The 12,979-nt window shown below is 44.3% G+C and overlaps 1 protein-coding gene across 3 annotated transcripts; it reads right to left on the reverse strand.

Moving 5' to 3' along the window:
- Window positions 1–3,516: 3,516 nt before the first annotated feature.
- Window positions 3,517–12,580, reverse strand: HINT3 (histidine triad nucleotide binding protein 3). 3 transcript variants are annotated; one of them, XM_048065621.2, is made up of 6 exons: window positions 12,242–12,580; window positions 11,645–11,762; window positions 10,342–10,411; window positions 9,403–9,529; window positions 7,329–7,394; window positions 3,517–4,757 (listed from the first exon to the last, which is right to left on the reverse strand). In XM_048065621.2, exons 1-5 carry the CDS (start codon window positions 12,563–12,565, stop codon window positions 7,347–7,349), a joined length of 687 nt encoding a protein of 228 aa, XP_047921578.2. In that variant the 5' UTR covers window positions 12,566–12,580; the 3' UTR covers window positions 3,517–4,757; window positions 7,329–7,346. The 3 variants fall into 3 exon arrangements, with proteins under 3 accessions (XP_047921578.2, XP_047921577.2, XP_047921576.2); XM_048065620.2 differs by lacking the exon at window positions 3,517–4,757 and adding an exon at window positions 5,604–6,173; XM_048065619.2 differs by lacking the exon at window positions 3,517–4,757 and having other exon boundaries at window positions 5,604–7,394.
- Between the last annotated feature and the right edge of the window lie 399 nt (window positions 12,581–12,979).

Below are 12,979 nucleotides of genomic sequence, written 5' to 3' on the forward strand. Positions count from 1 at the left end.
GCGTAGCCTCCTGCTGAGGAGAGCTTCTCATCCCGCAGCACTCAGACTGGAGTCGGCGTGAAGACGAGAAGAGGATCCTGATGCAGCCGGGCGCCTGAAGGAGCGCTTCGCTGGGCAGCCCCTGGGGAGAATTGCTCCAGGCGTTGGGCCGGGCTCCTGCTGGTTTCCCAGAGCCCGGGGAGGACCCAGGGCCAGCCCAGGCTCAGCGCCGCAGCGGGTGGGAGGAACCGCTGGGGGGGGCGGGCGCTGCGGGGGCGGCGCCGCTCGGTGAGGGGCCGGGGGGCTGGGGCCGCGTCCCGGCGCTGCGTTCCCCGGGGTGCTTCAGCGGCTCGTCCTCGGCAGCCTCGCCCCCGGCCCCCGGCCCGAGGCCCGCAGGGCTGGCGGGGCACGCCGCGGCCGGGCCGTGCGCCTGGCCCGCGCTGGGGCATGGAGCGCGGTGGGTGCGAGGGGCAGGGCGAGGAGAGCGCCGGGGCGGTGGGCGACCTGCGGAGGAGCTGGCAGAGCTGGGCGGAGGGCCGCAGCGAGTACCAGAGGAGGAACCCCTTCAGCAGCGAGGGCGGGCTGCCCTGCAAGCCTGCGCTGGCTCCCAGAGGGGATCCCGCCTACGGGAGGCCCCCTGAGGGCTCCCGGACGGAGCAGCGGGGGAAGGACGCCCACTCGCACGTGGGGCGGGAGGTGGAGGAGCTGTGCCTGGTCATCAGGAACACGGGGCGCACCGGGGACGACGGGCGCGTGAGCGTGACCTTCGGGCAGCTCTTCGAGACCTACGTGACCATCTCCAACAAGGTGGTGGGCATCCTGCTGAGGGCCAGGAAGCACGGCCTGGTCCGCTTCGAAGGCGAGATGCTCTGGCAAGGAAAAGACGACGACGTGGTCATCACGCTGCTGGAATGAGACCCGGCCGTCCGACGGGCTGTGCTGCTCGCTTCCGCGTGGAAAAGCGCCTGGACACCGCCTTGGAAGAGGTTTTTGTTGTGGAACTTCAACTCGGCAAGTTAACGGGACGCTCGCAGGAGAGAAAACAGGTGAGAAGGATAAAAAAAAACAAAGCTTTCATAAAAACAATAGCTGTTCTGGACAGAAATCACAAATAATCAGCTAATCCATCACGTTGCCATTGGATTGTCCTTTCATTGTCATCATCCACTACGATGTACTGTGGCTCTCCAAGCATCCCTGCTGACTTAGGGCTTTAGGCTGCTGAAAGCAAATTGCTAACTTGCTGCTATACAACAGTGATTCTTACAGGTTATAAAAGACTCACCGTGGGCGGATTTTGGTGTACAAAATATGGAATTGAAAACTCTTTGGGGAATTCATATACTTCTTCAAACGGGAGCTTGATATGTAGCAAAAGTTTAGGTTATTTTCACACTAAATAGATGGAAGTTATGCTGACTTCCATGAAGCATATGCAAATTCCCAAGTATACAGAAATACCACTTGCTTAATGGTCTATGGTACATACAGCAAGGATGTTTCATGATTCCTAAATACGTTGCACGTTGCATGTATTTTGGAGAGCTGCACTAGTCCTGGTGTTTAAGTCTATTCTCCAAACCATCTCTGTGTCTTGTCCTTTTCCTCTCTGTATCTCACACCATTTTCACCTGTTCTTTCTTCTGATGCTATGTCGTACTCCACATCACAAAGTTCTGCAGCCTTTTTGGTGAACTTAGCTATACCCCTTCATAGCGAGCAGGGTGCTACAGCACGAAGACGTGAAAGACAGCAGGAACTGTACGCTGAGGCACTGTGCACATATGAAAAGAAGAAAAAAAAAAAGTCTCTTTTACTTCTTTCAGCAGAGTGTAGCAATGCTGTTTACAACAGGAGAGTAGAGATCCTGCAGTGCCAAACGCGTAAGTACAAGTGTAGTGGTGCAGTCACGTGCCTCACTGAGCTGTGCTTTCAGAGCACGGTTGTGAGTTCTCCAAACTGGGAGCAAAAATGATCTGCTAGTTAAAACTAGGGACTGAGAGATGAGTGGTAAGAATTTTCTTCATGGTTCTTCTGGAGGAACTTTTTCAGTGCTGAGTTGGTTATATACAATAGTTGTTATAACTGTGCTTACAATAGTTCCCACCAAGAAAACAATACATTGGGAACACAAAATTCTTTTTTTTTTTTTACCAGGGCATATAAAAGCTTTTATGTGCTGTTAACTACATTACTTGATGAGTCTTTAATATAAGAATATTCTCGTCTCAAAAGGAAATTGAGGCATATTATAAATTATTAACTTGATTTAAATGATAATTACTTTATGCTATTTATAAAAGTTTTTTGTTTTGTTTTTTTCAGAGGGCATAAGAAAATAATGATTTTTGTTTGACACTTTAATCTAATGGGGATTTGTAACAAAATAACTCTTCGGACTGAGCATACAAAAATGCACTTTTCATTAACCTCCTAGTGAAAAGACAATGAAAATAGGAGAGAAAAGGATGAAATGAATGTGGTGAAATAAGTATATTTGGAGAACGGGACAGCCAGATGCAGGTGCAGCATGGAAGGGGAAACAAAGGATGAGTTTTAATCACCACTTAATTTTACCATGTTGGAAGCTGGGGAATATGTGCTGCGCCACACACTGCTGGTTGGTGTTCACATAGCTCTCAAAACCACTCCTCTGTAAAATTATTTACAGCTTGCACTTTAAAACGAGACACATAACTTGTCGTTATAACACGCTTAAAATGCTTTGCTTTTTGGAAAAGCATTCCTTGACATGAGTACACATTAAGGATTCAGCTGCCATTAGGTAAAGCCTGGGGATACATTTTGATTTCAAAATGAATCAAACTTCTTGTAATACAGCCATGGCATGTGGTCTGCTTAATTCCAACAATTTGTGTATCCAATTGATTCAGCAGTAGCAATAGTTCATAACTTGTAGGCAGCAGGACCAGGCAGTTCAGGTATCGCCAGCTGACTAATGGGGTATCAGGAAAAATAACACAGTACTCTCCAAAGACACAGAGCTGAGGCAGTGAGTAACCTGAGCACCCTACGGTGCAAGTCCAGCTCATGGAGACTCACAGACTCTTAATTAAGACCGGGGCAGGTAGTTAAACAAGAACAGAGGCTTCCACTGCCATGTATGTAGTTAGTGTCAGATAGTAACACGGCCTCAGCTGCACTCCTGCTGCTGCTGGCTGGTTTAAATGTCACTGGAGTACATCTGCAAAAGCTTTAAGCGTACTTCTGACCAAGTCAGACAGAAGCGGAGTAAGCCCTAATGAAATGGGCCTCCCAACTTTGTAAGTGACTATGAAAACTTGCCCTGGCATAGTTTGAACATCAAGGATTGTTATTTAAAACGTAACTTATAGAGGGATGGATTTTTTTTAATTAACCATTTATAGGGCCAAATTTCCTGTCTGCCATGTTTAGATGAACATTCAAGAGTGACAAATATTTCTGTTTTACGTGCCCATGCAATGGTTACCAACACCAAAAAGCTGCCAAACTGGGCCAGCACACAGGTTGTCAAAACTAATTTCCTGTTTTCAGCAATAGCCAGTATTTCAAAAGAAGTCTAAGAGACAATACAGTTGGTCAGTATGTCCACTGATACACTCAAGAATAAAAAATTAGCCCTGAACTCTGTACAGACAGGAATGCACGCTATCTCATGGACATGACTGAATGTAGCTACTAGTTTACACGTTATAAAATTTTGTTTCCTCATCTGCAACGTAGAGTTTCAATTTGATTCTGCAGAATAAAGTTTTTAAAACCTTTTTTCTATGCAGCAGGCTCCCATTAGTGTAAATGGAACAGAATTTAGTATTATTGTCACAAAAAATGTAGGATGTGAGTTTTAAGTATTGCAAGTTATTTGTAGTACTTAAGTACACTCCGACCTACTAAAAGGTGCTCTTGTCCTGCCAAGCAAATTTCAGCTCTTCTAATCTCACCTAGAACTTCACATTTGTTGTAGCAAGCCTCTCAGCTCCCTCTGTAGTCCTTTCTTTTCTTCCGGTTGAAGCATGTGGATTCTGCACCTGTTCGAGAGTGTTCATTCTGCAGGAAATATCTGTATTTTCTCTTGTCAAACACAGAAAGCACTTTCAGCACTTCAATAAATATTGCACAACAGTTGAAATGACAGCGAGTTTTTGTGTAGATTTTTTACTGTTTCCAAGTTTGTCAAATTTCAGGTATGATTTTTACCAACTTGCTCCCATTTTTATATATTTAATTACAACTCATGCTTAAGAAGACCTCAGCATACCTTGAGGAGCTGTTACCAGTTTAATCACATTGAAAATGCTGTCCTTAGTCAAAACACTTGAAACCTTTTTTTTTTTTCTCCTTATTCCACGTTGAACAGCATTGTATGTGCATGTTTCATCCCTTCTGAAGGGGGCAATTAGTACTTCAGCATAGAAGTATTATTCTCTGGGCTCGCATTAGGTTGGGAGTTTATGTAAATCAATTGAGCAAAAAAGTACAAATAAAGCTTTCTCATTCCTAAACAAGTAGTCAAAAAGCAGCTTTTCTCAGGACTGCTAATACTGGATCAAAGAACAACAGAGCCAGGGGCAGCGGGTAAACAACTTTCCTTTGGGTCTTGTACACTGCAGAGTAAAAGCTGCCAAGTTCTCTCTCCAAGAGCTTTGTAGCTGTCTTTGCTCACTGGAGTCAGACGACTGGGTAAGCTGGAAAATGGTGTTACAATGCTGCTGCTGAAGAGGGTGACCCAACGAACGGGGCCTGCCTGCTGTCTTTCCAGAGGGTAGCCAGCGCTCCTGAAACACAGCCAAAGCATTAAAACAGACCTTTCAGAAAATCGCAGAATCACAGAATGGTTTGGGTTGGAGGGACGGTAAAGACAGACCATCTAAGTCCAGCTCCCCTGCCGTGGGCTGGGACACACTTCTTAAGAAAATATTTCTCAACCTGATTAAAAAACATCTGCCAAGTCTGAGAACAACGCTCGTCAATAGAGAAGGAAAATGGACCACAGGTCCGTGCTGAAAAACACTACGGGGATACTGAGCGTTCCTCTCGGTAACAAATGGGGCTCCATTTATACACCTTCATGTTGGAGCTTGTTTGAGGAATTGCCATCACTGTGACCCTCCTCAAGTGTAACATGTAAAAGCAGAGCTTCATGTTTCCTGCTGCATACATTTGACGGTGCATTGGGTCTTGCTGGGATGGCGTTAATTTTCTTCACAGTAGCTCATACGGTGCTGTCTGGGATCTGTGACTAAAGCAGCACTGTTAACACACCGTTCTTCTGGCCAGTGCACAAAACCAAGCAGCTGCGGGGACACAGCAGGCAGACCTGACACAAACTGACCTGCAGGGCTATTCCCTGCCTGACATCGTGCTCAGCAGTAAGAACCACAGGGAGGACTTCTGGGGGCTGGGGCAGCCATTGCAACTAGGCTGCTTGTGGGAGGTGGTGAGTGATTGTCTTTACATTACTTGTCTTGGTTTTTCCTCCTCTTTCCTTCACGTACTAAAATGTGTTTATCTTGACCCATTCTCTGCCCCATCCTGCTGGAGCAAGGGTGAGGAGCGAGCACCCAGCTACTGACCGTGGTCAGCACACCTCCTTGGCTGCACGGTTAGATCACTCCGAGACGAGCATTTGTTCCATTTATTAATCCCTTTTGACAACAGTTCATATGTTGGTACTTTAAATATTACATATCACAGTTAAATGTAGTTACATAGATTAATTACAAATCAGAACACGCAGAGTATTAGCTCTTGAAAAATCTTAACATTCAAATATTTCATATGGTTAGGAAACAACTCAAGCCTCCTAATCTATTGCACAGAATTAATCGAAGTTCAGTGCCTTTACTTCATACTCCTCCTAGCTAACACTACAAATTAGAACCGCGAAGTACGTGAGAGCCCAGTAGTAAGAATAACATGACATTAGGAACAAGCTCTTACAGAAGAGACTGATGTTACCTCTTCTGGGTAGAAAACACTTGTTTAGAAGGGTGTGAATCTTCTCAAGTACGATGTATAGCCTGCTGTAAGAATATTACAACGCATTGTCCCGCTAAGGCAAGAGGTGCTGGATCAGTGGAAAACACTGAGAAGATTATGCTCGGGGAATCTTGCAGGCGCGACAGACCATCACCACCTCAGCTGCATCCGGGTGCATCAGCCAAGGACACTTGATTAGTTGAGCACCAAGTCTGGGAACAAAGAAAATCCACTCCGTGTTTTCGGGAGTGTGAACTTTCCAAACAGTCTGCCTTAACATGGTATTGAAAAACAGAGCTCTAAGATTACTGATTAGAGTCCTACAGTGAAGGCAAGCGTTCAGCAGGGTCCATAACCAATTCCGAACGCACTCCCTGCATGTTCCAATTTTGGGCTGAGTCCCTGCTCTTCCAAATCCAAATCAGGCTGCTGTTATGCAAGCCTGCCACATATTGCACTAAAGACCCATTTCTCTCGTGACCTCATTTAGAAATCAAATTTAGCCAAGGCATTAGTAATCTCTAAATGACTTCATGTGAGAACAGTATCAGAATAATCTCAAAATGTCTTTTCTACCATGATGCAGAACAGCAGTGTACTAAGTCAATTCTTCTGAACTCTTCACGTTTTGGTAAACATACAGTAACTAATTAAAAATATTGTGCACATAAGAAGGAAACAATCTTCCAGTCCAACATACAATCACTTACACATACAATTAAACTATATTCTATGTTTTATAGCATTATCACGTCTTGGGCACATACTGTATTTAACATTTACAATGTCACTGTCATGCAAGTAAGACAGGTAATATATTAAAGTGGTTTAGCACCAGAAGTTAGTAGTGTACTTTCTGCAAGGTACCTACTACTAACTAGGCATAGGTAACGTATCATACACGTACAGATGGAAACTGAAATATTTTGGATGTTCCTTGCAATTGCAGAACAATGGATCTTTAAAACAAAAGCTAGATTCCACAACAAATATTACCTTTGGTACCATGTGCATGCTGTTACTACTAACTTATTTCCTTAGGACAGGATGTAGTTAGGATACATTCTGCTGCTATACCCTGCATTTTACTGGGAGAAGTTGTTTGCATATGTGTATGTGTCTATGTATAACACATGTGTCTATTATATATGCATACACATACCTAAAATTAGCATTAAAATACACTGCCTTATTGGCAGAGAAGTACACAGACTTCTGGAGTACCCAAGTGCGAGGATTAGGTTGACAGCTATAAATTCTGTATTTCCTCGTAAGGAACTAAGCCTTTTTACCCCGGTAACAAATTGGCAACAAACTGCGCAACCTTAAATCAGAGTTCAAAACCAAGGAACAAACTGGCTAGTCACCCAAGGCTAGGAGTGCTTTCAACTGGCAGCGTTTTCAGTTTGCAGTCGTTCAATCAGTTGTTCAGCCTATGAAAGAGAGAAAGCCATGTATTAACTATGCAGTGAACCTTCAGTTTACTGAAAAACAAAACACATTTTAAAAACAGTAACAGCGTGATGCTGAGGAACAGAGCATATACTTTTCACTTCTACAGATACAGCATACAACAGCAGAAGTAAAATACAAAGATTGTTTTAACAGCAGACTTTTCCCCATTTGCATCACCCATTAAGTGATCAGAAAAGGAAAAAGAAACTCTGCCAGTCAGAGGATGCTTGAGCGAAGAAACAGTATTGAAAGCAGCATGTTTTAAGGACCTTGGAAGACAGCCGTGCTCAGAACAACCAGGCTCTGAGGAAGGGAATTCTCTGGGAGACACTCCAGAGCAGCATCTTGTGGCCTCTCACCACCAACAAACCGCACACCAGTTGTACACGACTGAGAGATGGAGAGCACTCACATGCTGCTCATGTCATCAGGCAAGTATTCATTCTTTGGTTAGGTCACTGTGCTCACACATACTTTTCTCTCCATATGGCCATATTTACGCATCTACCACACAGCTGGGACAGTGATATTTTCTGTGTGTGACAGCACCCACCCTCAGAAAGGAATGGGGTAGAAGGAGGTCTGCCACCGTTGTTCTAGCAGGCCAAATTAAGGATATGGAGACTCACCTGGGCACTTCTGAAATCAGTTTACATTACTGTCAGTTTTTTTTGTTGGTGTTTTTTATTTATTTAAACACCAGTCTCCACTGGATTAATCTTTTAATTTGAACGTGTGCTTGAGGTCCTACTAAGATCTCCAAAGGAACCAAGTTAAAAGGTGAAAAGCCAGTATGTTTTAATACACACAGTATATATGCAATCAGCTACTTCAGATGGCAATGACTTAATAGGTGTTAAGTAGCTACTACGTTTTCCTTTGCAAATAAAGCTAGATAAGCACAGAGCGACTGAAAATGAAGTTATCTGAATCTTGTTTTACATTCTTAAATATGTATCACGTTCAAGTCCTTATAACTAAAAAAAAAAAAACAAACAAAAACCAAGAACATTTTCCAACCTGACAACAGGGCAAAATACCTTTTGAATTGCATCCATATTGGATAGCCAAATTTGGTATGGATCCCTCTGCGTTAATCCAAACCAGTAAGCAGTATAACTACACAGCTACAGTTTTCTGGAGGCCCAAATCTCTCTGTGATGCTCTGCTACACAGCAGAGCAATCTGCTTGTTTCGAGATAGCTGAGAGCCGCAGCAAGGTACCCCCTCCCAGCCGAGTTTTTCCTCTTTAAGAGGCTTTTTATATTCTTCTTTAGAAGAGAGACTTTTTTTCAGCAACTTTGTTTTGGGGTTGTCCAATGATACCAGGATGCTGGAGCTACGCTGCAAGCACAGGTTCCTGACGAGTCAAAGCTGAGAGAGTTCGTATTAGTCCTCCAGAGAGATTTTCAAGCAGTGATTTAGTCAGCACCAGTTCCACCTCATTCCTGATCTCTACCGACAGAGATCAGTACAAAGACTAGTTCTGTAAAGCAGACACTTGTTTCAGTCTAAGGATGGCAAGATAAGAAAAACATATGAACTGACAAAAGCAGCCATTAGGTGGCCATGTTTTGCACCTACGCTGGATAAACCAAGGCGTGTACGATACACAGCCCCTCACACTCTAATATAACCCTTTCACATAAAAGAATAAATACTTGCAAAGTGTAGTCAGAAGCACATCACATCACCCTAAGCGATGCATTAAATCCAGAACTACAGTATGGTTTGCTGTTAATGTTATTGTCGCTCTATTTCCCCTAGTAATCGTAAACATTAATATTAAATTTTACTATTGTATTCTCTCAAAAAATGAATGCAAAAGTTAATCAGTTATTTCTGTCATTACTACAATTATTACTCCAAGAATTTTTGGACATAGTTGAAGTGTTATTTTTAGACACAGTTAAAGTGTTGGAAAGACATGACATTTTCAGCTTGCAATTGAAAACCTGACGGAAAGTTCACGTGCATTACACTTACCGTGATAAACCAGTAGGAGTTGATTCTGTAAATCAGTCTGGATAAGAATCCTAGCTGACTGGCTGGGGCCAGGACATGCAGATGCAAGTGGGATATTGAGCAGAACGGAGGCCAGTGAAAACCCATTCTTCAGAAAAGGAAAACAGGTTAAAAACACTGGTGATGTTAAGTCAGAAAGTGGAACATATTAAGGTTTTTAACAAGATCAACTGAATTAAGAAATTAACTCAAAATGTGTTCCTTTTACATAAAAGCATGAACAAAAAATATATCCTTTCATTATGCTCTCAATAATTTTTTTCAGAAGACCATTAACCTCTTCTTTCACATCTCTCTATTTAAGATGCACTGTGTTAAAAAGAGGAGTAGAAAACAGGATATTCCTTAGATATGTCAAATCTAGTTTTCAGCTGGAAAGTCAACTGCCACTAGATTAATGTAGTTTCTACCTATTTTAAACAGGAAGACCCATCTCCCTCTACTCCACACTATTTAAACTATGTTACATTTCACTTCAGTTTGGCAACCAAACACAATGGCTTATAGTAAAGGTAGCAGCACTGAAATTAAGTGAACGCAGGTTATGACTGAAACACAGTGCTGCAGTGCCCCGATTAAAAGGACAAAGTTTACCTTTCCTGGAAGCTGAAATTAGAGACACGTAATGGAGGAGAAGACCTCTAGATAAATGTTCTGAAGTGCCCTCCCTATCCCACAAGGAAGAGAGAATTGGAGTTGGAATGCAATCTGCGCTAGACATTGATCAGAAAAAAGTCGATATTCAGTGCCAGCACATGTGATTTGACAAGTCATGTGGTAAGTCATTGCAACCCCAATTTCTTCAATAAATTATACTGCAGTCATTAACACTATCTCAAAACCAGCATTTTGAAGAGTCAAGAACATATTCAACAAACGCAGAAGGCTTCCATTACATACCTTATATCATTTAAGTCATTAAAATTATTTCTCTGGAGGACAGATTTTCCAACTTCCATCATTCTCTTCACTATGAAATACAAATACATTTCATTTAACGTTTAAGTAATATTGTACACATTTTATGTCTTTGAGTCAAGTAATTTGAAGCAGGTATTTTTCACAAACAATAACTTCAACAATGATTACACAGATCACAAACTCATTTTTGTTTGTTTGTTTATTTTTCTCCCAAATAATAAATACTAGAACTCAACTCATACGCAAACAAAGATTGTCAAAGACCGTGTTGTGCAAAGTTTGGTATGAAAAATCACTACTGTACTGATTTCCAAACTAACGACAATTTTAAGTGTGGAACTATTCTAACAACTTTGGTCAAAGCCATGGTATCACCATATCCTTATTAAAAAAAAAAAAAAAAAAAAAGAAACCACCACCACCAAAACCAAACCACTACCACCAAACACTGACTTGTTAGAATGATGCAGACTAATTCCCATGTTATGTCTCTACACAGCAAAACTTTCAGAGATAAAACAAGAATTAAATATAAAACACTCAGTCCTACTTATTACTGGGACAAAACTTTTATCGCTGGAAAAAAAAATAAAAAAAATCCTAATACAGAAACTTCAAAGGCAAAAGTCTAAAGAATTTCCTTGAAGCCAAACACATACAGAAGCTGTTTCTGGAGAAAACTAGCCTACATTCAGAAGACAAATACAATGATTCAAAACGTGCAGCATGCTACTATAATGATTTTTTTGCATCACCTGTAATAAAATGTTTTCATTTAAAAAAAAAAAAGCCTCTCAACACAAAGTTTGAATATTTTAGAATCTTGTCTTTTAAAAAGTGATTTAAGTTTATTGTAACACCGTTTCTTTCTTCCCTACCCCTTTTCCTGAAAAATGACGTAGCGCATTATAAAATACATATTTCACAGAAATCTCATTTTTTCTCCATATAATTTAAAACCACATATATACCTAGGAAAGTGCAACGGAGCAGCACGTTAATAATGTAAAAAACAGAGTGGCCTTTCCCACAAAGCGCAGAGACACCTGCTCTCCATGCACGCAGAAGAGGCTTCGTGCACTGGCGTGGCGTTACTCTGGAACAGCACCAGCATCAGGCCAGGTGCCAGCAAGGGCACGTCCTTACCCACACTCACTCACACCACCTGTTTTTTTGGTGTTTCACAGCCACAGCCAGTGCTCAAGGCTGTGATTTACCCGACAGCACACTGCCTAAGACTGTGGAAAATGATGCTCCTCCAAGTTAAACGCAGCAGCCTTACCGATGGGTATGTGCTCGGACTTGAGCGTTTTGCAGTTCCCCATGTGCTCCACCGGCACCACCAGGTAGTGGTGGGGGGCACCGGGCCTGATGTCTCTGAAGCAGACAAGGTCTTCGTACTGAAAAAGAATACACACAGGTTAGGCCGATCGGGATGAGGACACTGGGCAACAACGGTGATCTTCCCCGGTGTCGCTGTGATACTCAGCATTATGTTTGAAACACCTGGCAGAAATCTGAAGGATACATTTATTTGTTTTTTCCACAGCTACATCAAAGTACCTTGGGAGCCTTCCTCCCAGGAGGCTCACAAGCACGCTTTGCGCTCTCGGTTGACTTTCTGCGGTCAGGATTTCTCAATACCTGGCAGCGAAAGGTGCTGCCCGGTGGCTACCTACGCCGCCACCGCGTACAAACGACGGGCTCGCTCCTTTGACGAGCGTTTCACGGCTGCCCGCACGGCAGCACAGAGGACCCCAGCCCCCCGTGCCCAAGCGAGACCCTCCCCTCACACGCCAGCCCTCCCCAGCGCTCCGTGCCGGGCCCTCGGCGGGCACGGACCCAAGGGGCAGCCCCCCCCGTCCCCCCGTCGGCCCACCTGGCAGGGCAGCAGCGCGGTGCCCGGCTCCTCCCGGCGGGCGATCCTGCAGAAGACGCACTGCTGCCCCTCGGGGCCGCCGCTGCCGGGCTCCTTCCCCTCGGCCCCGAGCTGCCCGGCCCCGGCCGCGGCCTCCTCCCCGGCCATGGCTCCTCGGCCTCCGCCGGGCGCCTCCCAAGGGCCGGGGCGGGGCCTCCCCGCCGGGCCCGCGGCCTCCCCCTGGCGGCCGCAGCCGGCCCCGCCCGGCCTCCCCTCAGCCACCGCCGGCCCCCAAATGTCGGCTTCACGTGTGCGGTTCCTTAACGCCGCCTCTCCCCACGCCATAAATCGCTAATAAAGCCAGGAACACGGTGCCCTTAGGTAGCTTTATGCCTTTGTCTGGCTTGGAAGGAAAAATACACAAACACTTGGGCAGCATAAAAAGGGCACATACAACAACGGTGTGTACAAAAATGTACAAAAATGTGTGCAGACCTCTGATATCTGCTCACAGGGTGGTCAGGAGGAACAGGAAAGGCGTCAATCGCCCCAGCTGAGAGCCACGAGAACCGCTGGGCACCTGCACCTCTCCCTACAGCCTGCCCCTGAGGGAACGAACGCACAACAGGGCCCCATCTGAGGAGATGCCACCCAACAAAAAAAAAAACAAAACAAAACAAAAGCTTCTTACCACGTTTCTGAAATACGATATTGCTGGAATGCTCTTCTCAAGGGGAGAGGCTTCGATATTCGTCAGCA

This window comes from Anser cygnoides, chromosome 3 (assembly GCF_040182565.1).
Source record: "Anser cygnoides isolate HZ-2024a breed goose chromosome 3, Taihu_goose_T2T_genome, whole genome shotgun sequence".
Classification (NCBI taxonomy): domain Eukaryota; kingdom Metazoa; phylum Chordata; class Aves; order Anseriformes; family Anatidae; genus Anser; species Anser cygnoides.

Bases quoted from the DNA above. Each gene is read 5' to 3' on its own strand.
- HINT3 (XM_048065621.2), bottom strand. From the start codon at position 12,565: ATGGCGTGGGGAGAGGCGGCGTTAAGGAACCGCACACGTGAAGCCGAC. The intron at 11,763-12,241 runs GTGGGCCGACGG...ATTCTTTTTCAG, and splicing joins CCGCGCTGCTGCCCTGCCAG to TACGAAGACCTTGTCTGCTT. The intron at 10,412-11,644 runs GTAAGGCTGCTG...TGTATTTCATAG, and splicing joins GTCCGAGCACATACCCATCG to TGAAGAGAATGATGGAAGTT.